At 38.0% G+C, this 17,725-nt stretch overlaps 1 protein-coding gene across 4 annotated transcripts in view; it reads right to left on the bottom strand.

The window, feature by feature from the left end:
* The window catches only part of NEK6 (NIMA related kinase 6), a 106,531-nt gene that overhangs the window by 48,427 nt on the left and 40,379 nt on the right, over nt 1–17,725 (bottom strand). For 3 of the 4 annotated variants that reach the window (XM_067541713.1, XM_067541712.1, XM_067541710.1), the window contains 2 exons: nt 7,574–7,717; nt 5,995–6,057 (listed from right to left, as the gene is read on the bottom strand). In XM_067541713.1, coding sequence (XP_067397814.1) covers nt 5,995–6,057; nt 7,574–7,717 — 207 coding nt within the window. The remainder of the gene's footprint in view (nt 1–5,994; nt 6,058–7,573; nt 7,718–17,725) is intronic. The other variant, XM_067541711.1, reaches the window with a different exon arrangement.

Here is a 17,725-nt window from a genome sequence, read left to right on the forward strand (position 1 = left end):
ATGGACAGTTTTTGTCAAAAATGGGGAAAAGTTTAAAAGAAAAAAATCCAGGGCAAATCTTCAAAGCCATGCCGGGGGAGATCATGCGTCTTCTGCAACACAAACTGGAATATTGTGCTAAAACCTTGCTCCTCTCTCAGAACATTGACCTGCTCTGCCTAATGCCTTGCACACAGAAACATCCACTGTACCATCCTCAAAATGAATTTCCAATTGTACTGCAAGGCGCAGTACACCAACGTCAAGTTTTGAAATGTGAAATATCACTTTCTCCTAGGACCACCTTTGTGCCTGTGTAAAATGTCCTTCAATTATTCATACGTAGCTGTAAGAACAGCCAGCATGGGAGCTATCAATTAACAAGAGATGAGTTGCAAATATTGATTTGACAAGTTATTAGCTTTACAGCACTGAGTGAAGCGCATTCCAGTTGCTGACACTGACAGACGTACTGAAGCTAGCCTCTTAAAATCCTCCCTCGTCTCTAAACAAAACCTTGAACAACTCTGCCTCAGAGCCCTTTGGGAATATAACTTGCCTCTGTATCAAATTATCAAAAAATGCTGACCTGTACAACGTCATTAAAAACTGCTTCTCAAGTTGACATTTAGAACTTTGATTACTCTTAGTTGTGATTTGTTCAGTTTCTCAGAAGCTGACACATACATCTTGGGTAAAATCAGTCATATTTTGTTGCATCTTTCATTTGAAAACTAATACACATTTGAAAGAAGTGTCCTATCGGAAACTAATATATCCCTTGTGCATTTGCAATACAATATGATTTATCAAACTGACTTTTTAAACCATACTTTGAGTTCTAGCTTATTTGATGGTGCCATGTAAGTGTTCAACCAGCAACGATTATTCACAACACAGCAAGATTATTCTTTACTGCATTTTTCAAGTAGGACTTTATATTGTCAAGAGGGGAGAGAGACTTATGACAGTAATGCTTAAAACTCCCCAATTCACAGTCATTTTATATAGCAAGTAAGTAAAAACACAACTCAAACTATGCTGTCATAGCGTAATAAATATGGATCAAAATACAAAAACCTTGGGAGATTACTGCATGTCCTGAAAAGGAAAATGGCAATTTAAAAAAAATTTAAAAAAAGATTTTAGTGCATTATTGAGGCTGATTTTTTAAATGAATGAATTTTAGAAGTCTCTTATTTGTCACCAGGTATGCACTTTGTGTATGTTCTGCATTTCATTCAGCTAGGAGTGTGATCATCAAATATGCAGCTTCACTTTTTTCTTGTCAGTTTCACTTTCTGTTTCTCATACACAAGTACAATGCTGAAATGCTTGACTTGCAAATGTTGAAGGGGAATGATTGTTGTTAAAGAATAAAAAAGTTTTAATTTGAATATATTATCAGTCCTTATTAATACTTGTCAAAAATATATTCACTGGGCCCCATCAGCGCACTTGCAGTCATGTAAGTGTGGCATACTTACCCACTACTCCTAGAAGCTTCAATGTAAAATGGACAGAAAAAACAATTCAGACACAAAATGCCAATTGGACTAGATTAATTTCAAACCTCAAAGTGGCACAGATTTTGTCTGTTTAGTTTCTGAGTTAAATTTTTTTTTTTTTTTTTAAATCAGCTACATTTTGAGTCTAAATGAACTGGTAACCCTCTACAACAGAGGCTTTATCCCACCGATTTGCATCAGAAAAACCTCATTCCTAGCTGTCTTAGAGTAAGCATAGACAAATGTTAAATTATCCTGGCAAGATTACTCAAACTTCACAAATATTGAAGCTAAAATTTAACACTATCCTCAAAAACAAGGAAGTGATGCAGTTACAGTTTTCCATAAAGACAGATGTTAGCATTAGCTACTATAAATTTCCAACTAAAATGGCTTTTTCTTCATAAAAATATATCTATGCTTTTGTGGAGTATTTAGTTGGTGATATTTGCAAATAAATACATTCAATTAAAAAAAGACCAAAAGATGAACCAGTAAAGGAATTTAATCTACTTGTGTAACAGGAGCCCATTTGTTAGTAGGATAATAAGTACCATCTATGGAAGAAGAATCATAAACTAGGTCTCTATGGCCTATGATATACAAGAGTGGCATATTTGCTGTTCTTTGGACGATAGCTGTCACATTTTTCAGGACACACCGTGATTTGCTTGATCTCGAACCGGTAAAGCTTCCCAATGGAAACATGTTGGCTTAGTTAGAGCCTGATCCAACTCCCAGTGACCTCAAAGAGATTTGGATCAGGCCCTCAATTCTGCCACTTGAGCCTATAAATACCAAGAGATACTTGGGAGAACAAGAAGAGTCAAAGAGCTAAGAATGGAGGAATTAAAAAACTATTTTTAAAGAGCAATAGAGTGGGTGGGGGGGAGTGCTAAGTATCCCACCATATCATACCATCTCTCACTGCTCTTTTCACAGCTCAGTATTCACAGCTTGACATCTGGCTCCTCGGTGAGCTTTACGCAGGAAGATTTGGAGTTGCCTCTGGTCATCTCATACAGTTAGCATGATAATTGACCATCTAGGCTCCCTTGTCATCTTTGATATTTTATTTTCACTCATTTTTGCTTCTTTTATATTTGCACATACTGTCCTGAATAAATCCAGTGCAAACATATGATAGCATCCCACAACCAAACAGTCCTTGTGTAAGATTCCACAACTGAACTGCCATGATCCCAAGTTCTCTTTGTGAATTGTAAGTTTGGCATTATTTTCTTTTTCATTACAAACTCTTCAGTGGCTAGACTTAAGTGCTCACAAACAGCTTTGTTATAATTCCAACTATATGTCCATACCATATAACTCTGCCACAGACTGACCAGACCTTCACCTACAGTAGTATCATGATATTTGATATTCATCAGAGGAAGAGCTAATTCCTATTGCTCCATTGACATTCCATTTTGCAGATATAAAGGGATACGCAATAAGATGGCTTTCCAGTTGGATAAGCTCGTGTGAATTCCAGCTGTTACTACCATGAAGCAAATGAGGGTTGTTCTCCTTAGGCCATCAATTTGTGTATATACAAACTCTCACAAGATAGCTGCCATTCACCTCTGCCAGCAGGTGCTGTGGAAAGATAGACTCTTGTATATTAACACAAACCTGAAACTCATTCTTGTCATGAAAGAACAGCAAAAACAATATGATCCAATTGCAGAAGCTGAAGCTGGGTTCTTCTTACCAAAGGTCACATGGAAAGGCTTACTGAATATAAACTACAGTACCTAATTAATGAACCACTACCCAATGTCTGGAGTGCCGGAAAGGACAAATTACACTAATACGCTCCCTGCTACCAATTTCCAAACTTTATTTTGTTCATCGCCTATTGAAAGAGCCTGTCTCCTAGTGCCAGAGTAGCATGAAGAAGTGTTTATGGCATATTTAAACTTGTTCTGGCCTCAAGTACTCTAGAGGAAGAGGGATGTGTGTACTGACACACTGTCAGCACGTAAATAATCCCAGTTCACACATGACACCCGGACTCAAATACAAAGGAGTACACAATGCCTTCTGGTCAAACCTGGGCAGCAGGTGATGCATAATCACTTTTAAGAAAAATCACTTCCCACCAAATACACCTGCCAGTCTTTGTGCAAGATCTGTGGAGGGGAAAAGAACTACTTCTGCATAAGGCAAAAAGGACCAGAATGGATACCTTTTACCCCCAAAGGGCAGAAAACTCATTAGAACTAAAGGCCTGGTCTACACTAGAGAGTTCTGTCAACAAATGTCACCTTTTGTCGACAAAACAATCCTGGTGTGTACACTGCCGTTTTGTTGACAAAATAAAATCACCTTGACGAGAGGCATATAGCTTTTTATAACAAATCATCAGTGTAGACACTGCTGTATGTTTTTGTCACAGTAAACAGTCTCTTGAAATGTCCCACAATGCCAATCCTGACCACTCTGGACATCTGTTTGCACTTCACTGCTCTGCAGCCACCTGCCCCTCCCCCTTTAGTCATGGTAAGTTTGAAATTTTTATTCCACATCCTGCTTTCTCAGCGTGGAGAGCTTGCTTCTCATATTCCCAACTGACAATGCCAGTACCACGCAGCAAATGCTCTTCTGCTTGGAGCACACCGGAGCTGCTGGACCTGATCAGCATTTGGGGGGAGTTTGCCGTGCAGTCCCAGCTCCACTCTAGCCGAAGGAACTTTGATACCTTCGGCCAGATTTCTCGTGCCATGGCAGAGAAGAGCTATGAGCGGGACATTTTGCAGTGCTGAGCTAAAAATCAAGGAGCTGTGACAGAGCTACTGCAAGGCCAGGGAGGCAAATCGTCGCTCTGGTGCGGAGCCAATGAGCTGCTGCTTCTACAAAGAGCTGGCATCCATCCTCAGTGGCAACCCCACATCCACCCCAAGATGCCCATAGACACCTCTGCGGCACTGGGGCCACCAGATACTGGACTGAACCCCAACGAAGAGGTCATCGACAAGGAAGTGGAGCTGGTGGACGACCTAGAGCTGGGGAACAGTTCAATTGCTGAGGTTGGGAGTCATGAGCTGTTCTTGACCCCAGAAGGCTACAGCCAGCCCCAGCCCTTCAGCTCAGGCACAGTATGCAGGAGAGGGGAGCTCTGGTAGGTGTTTGGAAGCTGATGCTGCTTGTGTACTGAAGGCATGGGGTCCCTGGCTTGGATAGAACATACAGGTAACTTGAAGGGATAGAAATGCACAGGAGTAGCTGTGTTTGCATGTGCTTTCCCGTTCCCTTATGCATCTAGGCAGTGTGACTGAAGCACGTTAATGCACACAGAGATTTCGCAGGCATCCTCTGGTGTGACCTTTAGGAAACTTTCTTGGAGGTACTGCCCAATTCTCTGCCTCAGATTCCTGGGCAGAGCAGCTGTGTTTCTGTCCCTGTTGTAGGTCACTTTCCTACGCCAACTGGCAATCACTTGACGAATCTGGCATGTGCAGCATAAGGATCCGGTTTGAAGCTGCTCGCATGGAGGAGATGCATCCTAGCAGCCCTGCTGAATCTAAGGAGCGAGATATCTGCTTCTCTGGCCCGTCTGTGGAGAATGGTGGCATAATTTGAAATTTGTTTTCCCTATGTACCTGCATTTATGGCCCGAGCAAGCACCCGCCCAGAACCCAGGCCTCCTTGTATTGTCTTGCCCCCCCCTCCAACTCACCATTCTCCAGGTGATCAAGGAGCTGTACTCTGCGCAGGGGGACAGTGAGAATGAGGTGTGTTTCACACTGATTCATGTGTACTGTTAGGGCACTCACAATAATGGTTTTGTTCATTGTTTCTACACAGATGTGACCTTCACAGCCAAGGCCCCCACGCCGGTGAACTGCCTACGACTGATAAGAAAGCGGAGACGCAAGGAGGGGATGTTCCAGGAATTTTTCCTGTCCTTTGAGGCGTCCAAAAGAGAGAAAAGGGCATGGAGACAATCGATGTCAGAATCTCAGAAAAAGGACAAACAGGAATGGAAGGAAAACCAGGAGAGAATTTTAGCTGGCCATGAGCATATGATCAAGGCCATGGAGGAGCAGACAGAGCTTATTATGCCTATTCCAGAATTCCTAGTGGTAGAAGCTGCCGAGCTGCACGTTGGGATAGCTGCCCACAATGCACTGGTCTCACTGTCAATACTATAGCACCAAGTGTGGATGTGTTTTTGGTGACAAAATGAGGGCTGTGTGGACGGGTGTAATTATAGCACTTTTATAATCACCGAAAGAACTACCGTTGACAAAACTTTCTAGTGTAGACAAGGCCTAAGAGGTGGGCCAAAGGCATGTATTGTACAAAATTGCTGTGGAAACTAGTTAGGTAAATTTCCCTGCAACCAAAGGGGGGTCCACTGCAAATGTCCAACAGGGATTGTAAATATATGTCATCTAATTTGATTTGTCACCAGAGACAAATAGTAATCTGCCTGCATGGATGTACAACAAAATTTTCTCAAACAGGAAAAAGTAAAAATAAGCCCTGTAGAAATTCTTACCTTCAAAAGGTCAATTTCTTTAATGCAATCCTGTCTGGCCTTGGCATCCATCATTTCAAATATCTTCAATGTAAAACAAAAGTGAAGTATTAAAAAAAACAAGCAAGAAACCAGATAAGACTCAGTTCTACTCATACTTTAAAACAGCTCTGGTTTTCTTGCTCTCCCTTAACTTAATGGCTATAAGTGTCCTACTGCAGTCACCAAATTTGCATCTTGTTGACATATTCTTTTTTTTAAAACCACTACAAAGTAGGAAGCAGCAAAATTAACATTAGCACCTATTGGCAACATGCTAAATGGTGGGGAAAATGAGATTTTAGTTTGTAGATGTTTTGCCTATTTGGTGACCTTAAAAAAAGAGTTACTTAATTTAACTCTGTTTTCACATTGTGCATGAAATGTAATGTCTTTTCTCCCTTTAAACAATTCAGAGCTGTGCTTCGTTCCACTGATTCCCCTCCATTAATTAAGAATAATTAGCATTAATATTCATTCTCTAATAATAGGACAGCAAGTCACTGGTAATGGGAGTTTAAAAGATCCGTTGAAGGATTAAAGGCAAATATCTTCAAGCAAAACACAGTTCAAAACACTACATGGTACTTTAACCCAAGTTACAAGTCTGTAGTATGTTTGTCTGACGTATCTTCAGAATTTTGTTTTTAAACAATATAATTAATGAGAGAAGAAAGAAAATTAATTTATTTTTATTTAATTGTGTTCTACCAATGAAAGCCTGGCCAGTGAATATCTTTGTTCATCATGTCAGCTGCTCCTCTATTTCCAAATATTAATGACTTAGATGAGAAGAGCAATGAGCTAGCGTTTCCATCCCTAACTTTATGTCTTCAACCCTCTGCCCCTTTTCCAGTCATCCAGCCTTTCATCACAATCAGCATTCTCATAATGATAGCTCATGTCAAGATGCCAGATTCCTAATTTTATGATTATGCCCATTAAGACCTCGTTTTTTATACATATCAATCAAAAACAAAATGACCATATTCTCATGAAAAAATGAAAGAAAAATGAGAAATAGTATGAACAACGTCAATCCTTTTTACATTGGTGATGCTGGAAGTATCAAGCCATTCCTAGACCCAATGGTTACAAAGGATCAAGATTAGGCAACACTAGGACATTAACTCTAATCTGCATCAAAATGGAAGCTGGATTCATCTGTTCTACATGGAGTAACTGAGGAAGGCAGCTGGGAGGAGGAAGCAAAGAGTCAGGACTTGGGTTCTACTTCACGTATCCATCTGTAAAATGGTTATGATGGTACTCACTTACCTCAAATAGGCCTTATCCTTCTTACTTGTGGTTTATTAAACTGGTTTGAGCCTTTCAAATGTGTTGCTCTAGACGAGAGCCAAAAATAACTAATGTTTATGACAGCAATTAAGGAGAAAAGGACTTCTAAAACAGCTTTCTACACCTCAGGTTTACTTCCATTAGTGAGAGAATTCTCAAGGGGGAGCAAGCACTTCACCTGTAACAACTATGTCAACTAAGTAGACATCTCAGAAATCTTCCTTTTACTGCAATACAATAAATTACAATTTTAAATGCTCACCTGAACTTTCTTTAACGCCACTGTTTTTCTGTCCAGAAGGCAAGTTGCTTTGTAGACTTCACTGAATTGCCCACGGCCAATCTTTTTCTCTATCTGAAAATCTGCCAAGGTGCAGCGGTATGGGTATGACGTCAAATGCCTCTGCTTATTCAAAAGAAATAAAAACAGCCAGTGAATTAGAAAAAGCCAACAAAAACATGAGTTGAGATTCTCCATCCCCTCTTTTTCTCACTCACAAACAGTACTTTCTAAGGCTTGCAACAATCACAGTAAGTATTGCACCTAAGCACTGTCAGGGAGTATGAAAAACCACTTTCATGAAAATGGGCTGGATTTCTCTCTCCAATCACAACTTCCCCTTTCTGCTTCAGATCACTTCCACTTCAAACCACCTTGTGCCAGAGTACTGAATAGTGAATATTCAGTGTCACTCAAAAAAACCCAGCACAGATCCATGATATCCCACAGCATGCATCTGTTTACAAAAATAAACTGTTACATGGAATCAAATGGATCGATTACATATTAAAGCAAGCAGATTCCCCCAAATAGTCCACAAGATTGTTTTACAAGTCCAATAGGCGTAAATAACATTCACTTTCAGATCAAATTAAATAAAAACAGTCAACTTATCTAATACTTCATTTGGGGATACAAAGATTTCAATTCTTGTGTAGTAACTGCAGCAGCAAAATTTGCATTCCATAACAACGCTGGCAAACACATTAACTTTTTATGCACTTCTACACTTTTGTGTGTTAACCATTTTAAAATATTACCCATAGAAAACTCAAACATAAATCTAAGCACATTAGTTAACACAAATGATTGCAGAACAATCACAGAAATAAATAAGTTTAAAATGGTAAACATGCTACTACTTTTGGTCTTGTTTTTGACATGCAAAAAACTGAATCTAGGCTGATTAATCTATGGACACATTTATCTCTAAATATATTCATTTTTAGTCTAATTCCACTGATTTTACTAGTGCATCTAGTTTAGTTAGTTAAAATAAGAAAAAAAGGAAATAGAGAGAGAGTGGTCTCCTGTGTAAATAACTAATTAGGCCCAAACTGCTGTTTCCCCAGTTACTTGCCCTCAAATCAACTTTGCATATTATTTTCACTAGGGACAGATTGAAGCCTACTTTCGAGCAGTTTCAGGTAAATATGTGGTTAGGCAGGTATATACACAGTATAACAAGCATTATGTACTCCACAGACCAGGAACTACTCCCTAGAGCTATTCTTGTCTCTTCTATAATTAACATGAGTGCTAACAAATGTTTAAGAAAGAAATTAATGACTAAAAGTTGCTGTGCATGCCATGTATTTTTAAGCTTTAATATCTTAAGATATTTTTGAGTTATTGTAACAAAATAAAAAAATTAGACCAGTTTGTAAATTAATCCGTTGCAAACTTTCATTCTTTAAATATAAATTATTTAGAATTGAGCCCCTAGTTGACAATCCCAGCAAATGTGCCCAGGATTGAACAAGATATGGAGACTGTACATTCTGAGGCGACAAGCCGGTCCTACTCTTGCCACTGTCTAACTTTTTCTGTGGATAAAGCAGATTTCAGAGACATCTCAAGAGATATCAGTCCAGCACTTCTCACTAGCACTATGTTCATGGCAGTACAGAATCTCTTTGGACTTCATATTTGTTGACAAGTCAAATTATACTTCCTTCTTTGCAACATCAGCAGAAATAAAAGTTACTAAGATTTTTAAAAAGAACCTTCCAGGTTTATAGCTGTTTGCTTAATTCTGAACTATAACCAAAAACCATGAAAATATCACAGAGCCTCTGTCAATGAGACCAAGATCATATATTCCTCACACAAAACACTGTAAAACTTAAGATTCCTAAACTGGAATTTTTGAGATACATGGAGCTAAGAGATTGTGATACAAACTGTAATGCTCAGCAATGTCAAACCATTTTCAAGAACTACCATCACCTTCAACATGACAAATATAGAACAAAAACAATAGAATGCTTTATTTTACAAGAGATATATAGAAGATGAAAGGATAGGTTGTTTTACAGGTTTTAGAGGTTGTTTGAGACTATGAGATACAAAATATAATTCTGTATAATAAACTTGGCAATTAAAAGAATATCAAGTCTTTTCACCCTTTGTCCTCTTTTCCCCATGTCACTTTGTAGCTGGCAACTTGTTTTGTTGCTACACCTTCTAATACATGCCTAAACTACTTCCCCATCACAGTTGTTCCAGGAATTGCTAAATGAGCATTACAATCCAGAATAATTCTGAAAAGAGGACACCACTGGTGAAATATACACATGGATGGTTATGAATTCCAGCCAAGATGAAAATATCTCAATACTATAATGTTCAGTCAAAATCTCCTAATGCAAGTAGGCACATGGTTGTGAATTTAACTCTAGGTCATCTTCAGCAACTTTCCCAGTTTCAGTGCCCTAAAAGAGCAAAAACACTCATCTCCTCATAAAGTGACACTGGCAGTAATTGTTTTTGAAACCCCAAAGCCATGGGTGAATTTTTTCCACCCCCAGAACTCCTAAGCATTCTTACACTACTATCTGAAATAGATTTTATTACTCTGGGCTGAAGAACTACAATTAGAATTTTAACTCAAGTACAATAATTTATACAAACAATTAGGTTAATTAACGACTGGCATTTAGTTAAAAAAAAGGTCAGTCATGTGGAAACTGGAAGCTAATTACAGGGAGTGTTTCTTTTTAACGATTATATTCTCAGGCTTAATTTCTTTCCCTTCCCAAAAATCTGAACTCATATGGAACTCAGCGTGCTCTTCTACCCTACTCCTCATGTGGACTGTGATCAAAATGTTTGTTTTATTCAATAAGATGAACAATTTATCAAGAGATTTGCCATGTTTGGCATTTCATATCATGTTTACAGGTTAAAATGTATTGATATTACAATTACAACATTGCATATACTACACTTGCACTGCAGTAGAACTTTCACGGATACTGTTGGAGAAGAGAGTTTTGGCCTAAGGATTGTCAGGTATGTAATACAATGTTAATGCAACAGCTGCTTCAGCATGCTATGAAGTGTTGTTTCAGTAACTCATTATAAATCTAAAAATCTCTTGCTAATATTAGGAGCAATACAGTTCACGCTATACATGGGAGGTTGTACAGAGTGAAGTCTATTAGCCAACATTCAGATTCCAGAGCCATGACAACTCTTGAAATTTTCTCTCTATGGAGCATAGCACAGTATGAAAATTCTCTTCTATTCCATAGGGTTACAATCAGATTCTGGGTAGATATATTTTTCTTCACAGGTTAACTCAGATTAAGAAGAGAACACGCAGAATTGGCCACAAATATTTGCACAACTTGGTTGGTAAATATCTAACTATGGAAGCTTCCCTCCTGTTCTGTCTCTATACAATGCACCCCAATGAGGGTGGATGAATTCTCACTCATACAGTCAAATCATTGTACTAATTGAAGATTATAAAATTAATCTAAACACTCAAGATGTGCTCATTTAAAAAAACAGTAAAAAAGCTGCAATTGTGAGTAAGTGCATCCTCAACCAGAGCACCTATTGTGTAAGAACTGGATGTTTGTGCAAGAACTTTTATAATTAGGGGGACTGTATTTCAGAGCACCAGAACAACCAGAAGGAATTGTGTAGCTGTGTGGAAATATGTGCCTACCACAGGACTCACCTGTTCGGATGTTATCGTTTCAAGGAAGTTATTCCGAGAAACATTTAAAAGAATGATACAAGCCCAGTCAAAAAATATGGCCTCTGCTTGTATCAATAATGCTATAAAGTACAGGTAGAAAATATGCCTGCTGCTCTGCTACTTTGGTTTCACTCTGAGGCAACAAATGGCAGCATTTCCAACTAATTATTTGAACTTATTATAGAACATACAGTCCTTACAAGGCATTGGAATACCTTTGAATAAACTTATTGTTTGAATTTTACAGAGACTATGAAACTGTGATCAAAACCAAATTTATGTTCCATTACTTTACCATCACACATGCCAATGCCTAGCTGTGTACATAACGGACACCTGTAAGCAAGAAAGATATTCATATTTAACATGAATAGTAGCCATTTGCTTTTCATAAACTGTCAAGCTCTAAATATGCATTTCAAATATTAATTTAGATATCAACACTACTGGTTGAAGTGTGCGCCAAGAAATATATCTAGCAACTTCTTAACTTGAGAAATAAATAATGCTAGTAGAATGACAGGGGAAAGGAGGTGTTTCTCTCTCCCTCTCCCCCAACCCGCTAACCACTTTCAGTATGGTTAGCAGTGAGTCTGCTTGCCGTGTTGGAGTTAATACTGGACACCTCAGCTGATATGTTCTGGCATCCTCCAAGACTACAGCTGCACATTTACATATGCAATGACCTAGATTTGCATTTGCTATCACAACCTATCAGACCTAATTAAAGTAATGGAGTTTTCATATAAGCTAGGAGAGGATGTTAGATTACAGCATGAATCAAAGAGCATGCTCAGGTTGAACCAAATCATACCAAGGAACTTCCCATTGATTAGGATAGTGTACTTTTCCATATGCCTATTTAAAAATTAGCCACTTGCTATTTATTCTTATATCCAATGCTAAAGGTGACTTCTGTCAGTGTGTAATTCTTCTGACTATTGATACAAAGGAAAGGAACACATTTGATTTGACTGGTAAATATCTAACAAGGAAAATTTCTCTCCTGTTCCGACCCTTATACAAATATATTTCACTAATTTCATTATTTAAGAACTATGTTTTCCTAGGTCCTTCTCAGTTCAATCCCCAACAATACTGTTTAGCAAGCAGTCAAAGAACGGACAGAACTGCAGAAATATAAGTCATGGATTGTAAGTGAATAGATTTGCAAATGTACAATTCAGTAAAACTAAAAGGCAAATTCATTTAACCCTTCCACATTGTCAGACACACTTTATCCCACGTAGGGAGCCTTCCACACTTCCAAGAATGCTTCAGTCTGCGTGCAGGTGCCAAAGTTCGAACAAACATGAGACGGTGGACCTTTTAGCAGTTAGGTGAGACACACTGACAGGGCAGCTTTGTATGTAATCATTGTTTGAATTTTCAGAGTCTGTGTGAAATTCAATAATCTGAACAATCGTAATCCCAGGGCAGCTGTAGGACTGGATCTAAACTGGGAAGAAATAATTTTGATACAAAAACTGCTCTCTCTTAACCTTAATTTTTGTCTTGTTCTTTTGCAGAACAGTGGAAATTGTGTAGGTAAACTATAGCCCTCATTCAAATAAAGCAGCTTTTCATTTTTAAGGAGAACGCCAGAGATCATTCCAAGAACCAGCTATTCTGAGCGAAGTCTCTGCAGCACGCATTCCCTGTGAACTGTAACCGCTGACACAAGAATAACCAATCTCAAAGTCGCGGAAGAAAACTATGGAAAAAAGCAACCTTCCTTAAATACTTAAAAGGAGAAGTTAACCAGATCTTTCAGCACCAAATTTTGGTGGTTAATGGGATTTCCTGCCAAATAGGAGAATTAATGAGGTTTTACATTCTAAACAACCTAACAGAGACACTTCTCAGAGACATATGTAATAAGATGACTAATTATATCAGCTGCTGTGATATGAATCTTAATTATAAAGGAATCTCAGTCTATATACCTATCAGACTGCAAAACAGTTCAGACAAACAGGGTAATGGCAGATGGAGGGTTAACAAGATTCCTGCTTATATATTTACCCCTTGTACTTGGTATGTCCTGATGTATTAGCACTTTTAACGATGGGGGCTCTGTTATGACACAAGGAACTAGACTTAAAAGGCTCCTCAGTTCCTCTGTAAGGAAAAGCCAACTTTCTAATATATTCATGTTCAGCAGCTAGCTTAAGTTACTCTAGGAGACAGTGCAAGATAGAACAGAAACACCTCTGTTCTTACAAATATATTCTCTTTTTGTATGGTTATCTTTCCCAACCATTGGGTACAACACATGAATCTTATTTCTAATCAAGTCATCAGTGCCTTTCTTCACAAAAGAAACTACTGCAGGGATGGGGAAGTCATAGCGCCAAATACTGAAGTGGAGGGTACCAGTGGTAAATAATGTTCCTTTTCTGAACATGCACGTACACACACACATCTTAGAATGCACAGCTGCACCAGATGTCTTTCAGTTCGTGCAACTCTTTCCATCCAGCATTAAAATTGTTCAACCTCTCCTGAAGGACAGTAGTTATCAACAAGCAGAAGTAAAGAGACAAGGCCTGGGGAGAATTTTTAGAGAATTTTGAAATGGGCACTTGAGTAAAGTTTTACTTCAGAATTTAAAGGAGTGTGCTGGGGCATGGGAGAGAGAGAAATGTTCTGCAGATAGACTGTTTCAGTCTCTGGGGTGACTGACACACAATACATTTTACTAATATTAAATTCACACTATTATAATTATTATTAAAAAGCTAACTGTTGAGAACTACTGCATAATGCTTTGAGAGCTGGCTCAGAAGCAGCCACTGCAGCTGCTGACGGGTGGTTTCAGGAAGAGACTAGGACAATGTGATCCTAGTCACTGGAGGATGCGAGACTAGACAGCAAAATCTCAGCACAATAATAATATGACAAGGAGCTCGGTCTATGGGACTGCTTCTCAGAAGAAAGGAGAAATTTGAGTCTGGGTGTGGCTAAAGGATGGAAATATCCTGTAATAATTGCCTGTTAATAAATAATAAATTCAGTTGTTTTATTCCAGCCTGATTGGCATGAAAGGAAGTTAGCACTCGCCATAAATCTGCGTTAGTGGCAACCAGGTCACAGAATGCTCAAAATATTTCTGACTTACCTAAAAATTCTTTAAAATTGGTTAACAAATAGTTAAAAGTTAGCCAATACAATCTTTAGTTACCAATAACATTTTTCCCCTGTAGGAGCATGAAATGATTTTTTTTTTTTTTTTATAAGAATAAAAAGCATTCGCCCAATTAATTTTCTGAAATCTCATTAAAAAATTTAGCCTGACTAAGTCATAGACTTCTGACCTGAATTTTAATTATCTTTACGCTGGATGTAAGCTTTTTTCTGATATCTGCAATGCATCATTAATTTTAAGGCAACTGTTTTTTAAAGTGCACACTTCATCTAAATGACATTTACCATAAACTAATTTCACCTTTAAAAACATCTGTAATGGTACATGGGGAAGTCTTAGCATATGCAGTATAATGTATATGTATTCAAAGGACTGATTTACTATCATCATCAATCATTCAAATCTTTTTATGAGCTGTCACACTGCACATCCATGTCCATAAAATAAAATCTTGCTGAAAAAATTTCCGTTCATTTTAAGATTGAAATCCTCTTTCTGGTGTGGATTAACAAAAATACACTAGAAGAACAGACTGATTTATGTAGGGTTTCCAAACTCCACCAACTAGAATAGGAGAATGCTGGCTTGTAAATGTGAATTATTGTTCAAATATCAAACAGCTATTTTGGTAATCACTGTGGCTGATGACTGTATGCTCTCAGCTTTTGGACTTCACAGCTTCAGAAACCGGTATGATAATCTTTGATATCCCGAATCTGAATTGTTAGCTATAATTCAAATTCTGATGAACAGCTTGGCTCCAGTTTGAAATGTTATCTTCTCTACCTGCATAAAATAGTACTGGCTAATGAAAAGTCGATGGAAAAAGAGAAATACTAACTTTGAATTTGTAGGCCAAGTCAATATTCCCTAAGGAAGACTGAATAAAAAGCTGGATGCCTCAGGGAATTACAAATGGAACAGAGTTTTACTGCTAGGTGAATCCAGCCTAAATCAGTAGTGACCAAAATTAGTTATCATGAGCACTCCTAGCACCTAAGAACCGTAATAAGTATCAGAGAGCAGACACTGGATTGTGTTATTGTTTTTATAAAACCAATTTTCAGTCAATACAAATGATGAAAATTCCACATTTTTAGAACTGTATTTTTACATAATTTGCACAATCTTTACTATCCAGAGCAAACAAACAATCTGGGTATTTCACTGAATGTCAGCTTGGAGTCAGGAACATTCCCAGGAAAGTGTTCTGTTTCTTTTTACAAACTTGATAGGAACAATGCTGGGCTGATGTCCTGGTTATGATTTTATAAGGCCTCTCTATATATATTCACTTACTCTAATTAGAAAACTTCTAAATATGAAGTTCTATTGTGAGTCATAAGGAAAAGGTTAACTAAAACACTAAATATAAATACTGCAGATGAGCAGCTAGGGATGGCTCTAAACTAGCACTGCAAATCTTCTGGGGCAAGTTTGCTACTAATTGTGACATGTAGTCAATTTATCTCTCAAAGTTGAAATTATATACCTTTTTATTGTATCTGCAACTTATAAAAAAATAAATATCAAGCCACCAGAGTACAGCTACTATACCCCCAAGTTTTTATTTAGCAGAAAAATCCTCCAGAACATGAATTATACATGGGTCAGGCAGCAAGAAAGATCATGGAAAGCTATGATGGTACTAGCAGGTCATGTAGCATTAAGAAAAACAAATACCACTTCCCCACTTGTGCAGAAGTGCTTTAATGGAGGCACTGTAGAAAGGCACAGCATAAAAGCATATAGTCTTATTACGGAAGCGTTGTCTAGTAGTTAGAGAAGGGGATGGGGAATATGGGGTCCTGGAATTCTATTTCTAGTTCTTCTACTGACTTGTTATATACAGCATTAAGTCAGCCATTGCCTCCACTTTGCCACCTGTAAAATGGAGATAATGCGCCTTTGTAAAGTGTTTGAATTGTAAGATGAAAAGTGCTAAAAGCATTTTTCAATCAGAGAATGAGAACTAAGGTTAGGAAAGGCCTTTGGGACAGGAGTATAGTCCTGCTCTGGTCCTTGCAGCTGAGGGTATAACCTTGACTGAAGAAACCATCCCACTTAGTTTGTTCACTCATGCTTTTCCTCTCCCCTCTGTCCCAACCCCCTTCTCCCCCCACACACTTTTTTTTTTTTTTTTTTTTTTTTTTTGCTCTGAGACTTTAAAACCCAAAACAAGAAGTTATCTAATTACATTTATGCCAAATGAAAAATCAGATATACTACAATAAACAAACCATCATCATCATCATGACACATCAGGAAGTTGAGATAATCTCTGCTTAGGAAATTACTATATTGTGTTTCTTTTTACAATAAACTAAGCTTTAAAACTAACATTTTGCTGTCTCTGTAACGCTGTGTACTTTAGTTTATTCAGCATCAAGGCTGTAAAAAAGGAGCAAAGATGCAAGAAATCTTTCCCCAACCCCCAATTTTCAATCTGGATCATCCTCAGAACAGCTGACATACTCAGACACCTCTACTGATATAATTTAAATACTAACAGGAGTGAGGGTGAAGTCTTCACTGAACAATGACCATACTGCAAAATGAGGTCGCTCAGTATCAGGGTAACTGCAGAACATAAGTATTACCTACTAATTACACTTAACTATGTCATTACAAATTCTAACATGTGCTCCACGATGCCATGAATGTATCTGCTGCTTAAGAACACTTCCTAATCTTGTTCATGAAATAATTACAGGGGCTCTACCCTGCCAAATGAGGCAGTAATTAACCCTAATTGCTCAAAATGCAACTGACTAATTCTAGGAGATTAATCAAGGGGATTAAATTATTATTAAATTACTTAATATGACAAATTGCTGCATTAGGAGACAGGGGCTGTGCTCCACACAATGTATTTGCAAGGCAGCACTGCACAAAATAGATTCATCATTGTATTGTGTATGCAGGCAACCCATTGTTTTTGGAATCTTGTATCTACCTTTTGCTACAGCTTTCCAAATGAATCATTTCTGCCCAAGAAACCTCAAAACACCACAGGGTCCAGTACTTCAAGTGGCAAATTAGCATCCACACTTCCCAGCAAGACCTCTAGCACTCTTCTCTCAACAACCTTTCTACATTTAAGGTACTGTGCAGGTAAAACCTACCTGTTCTGATAATATCTGCACCTTAAACACTCTCCAAGGAGGGAGATAACCCCAAATCATACCAACAAAAATAATCTCTTGGTTAAACTGAAAGTCTGCAATTATTTTGGAAATAAGACAATGATATATTTACCTTTTGCCCCTTTTGT

This window comes from Emydura macquarii, unplaced genomic scaffold (assembly GCF_026122565.2).
Source record: "Emydura macquarii macquarii isolate MOO-44397 ecotype Brisbane River unplaced genomic scaffold, CSIRO-AGI_Emac_v2 contig_691, whole genome shotgun sequence".
In the NCBI taxonomy this organism is placed as follows: domain Eukaryota; kingdom Metazoa; phylum Chordata; order Testudines; family Chelidae; genus Emydura; species Emydura macquarii.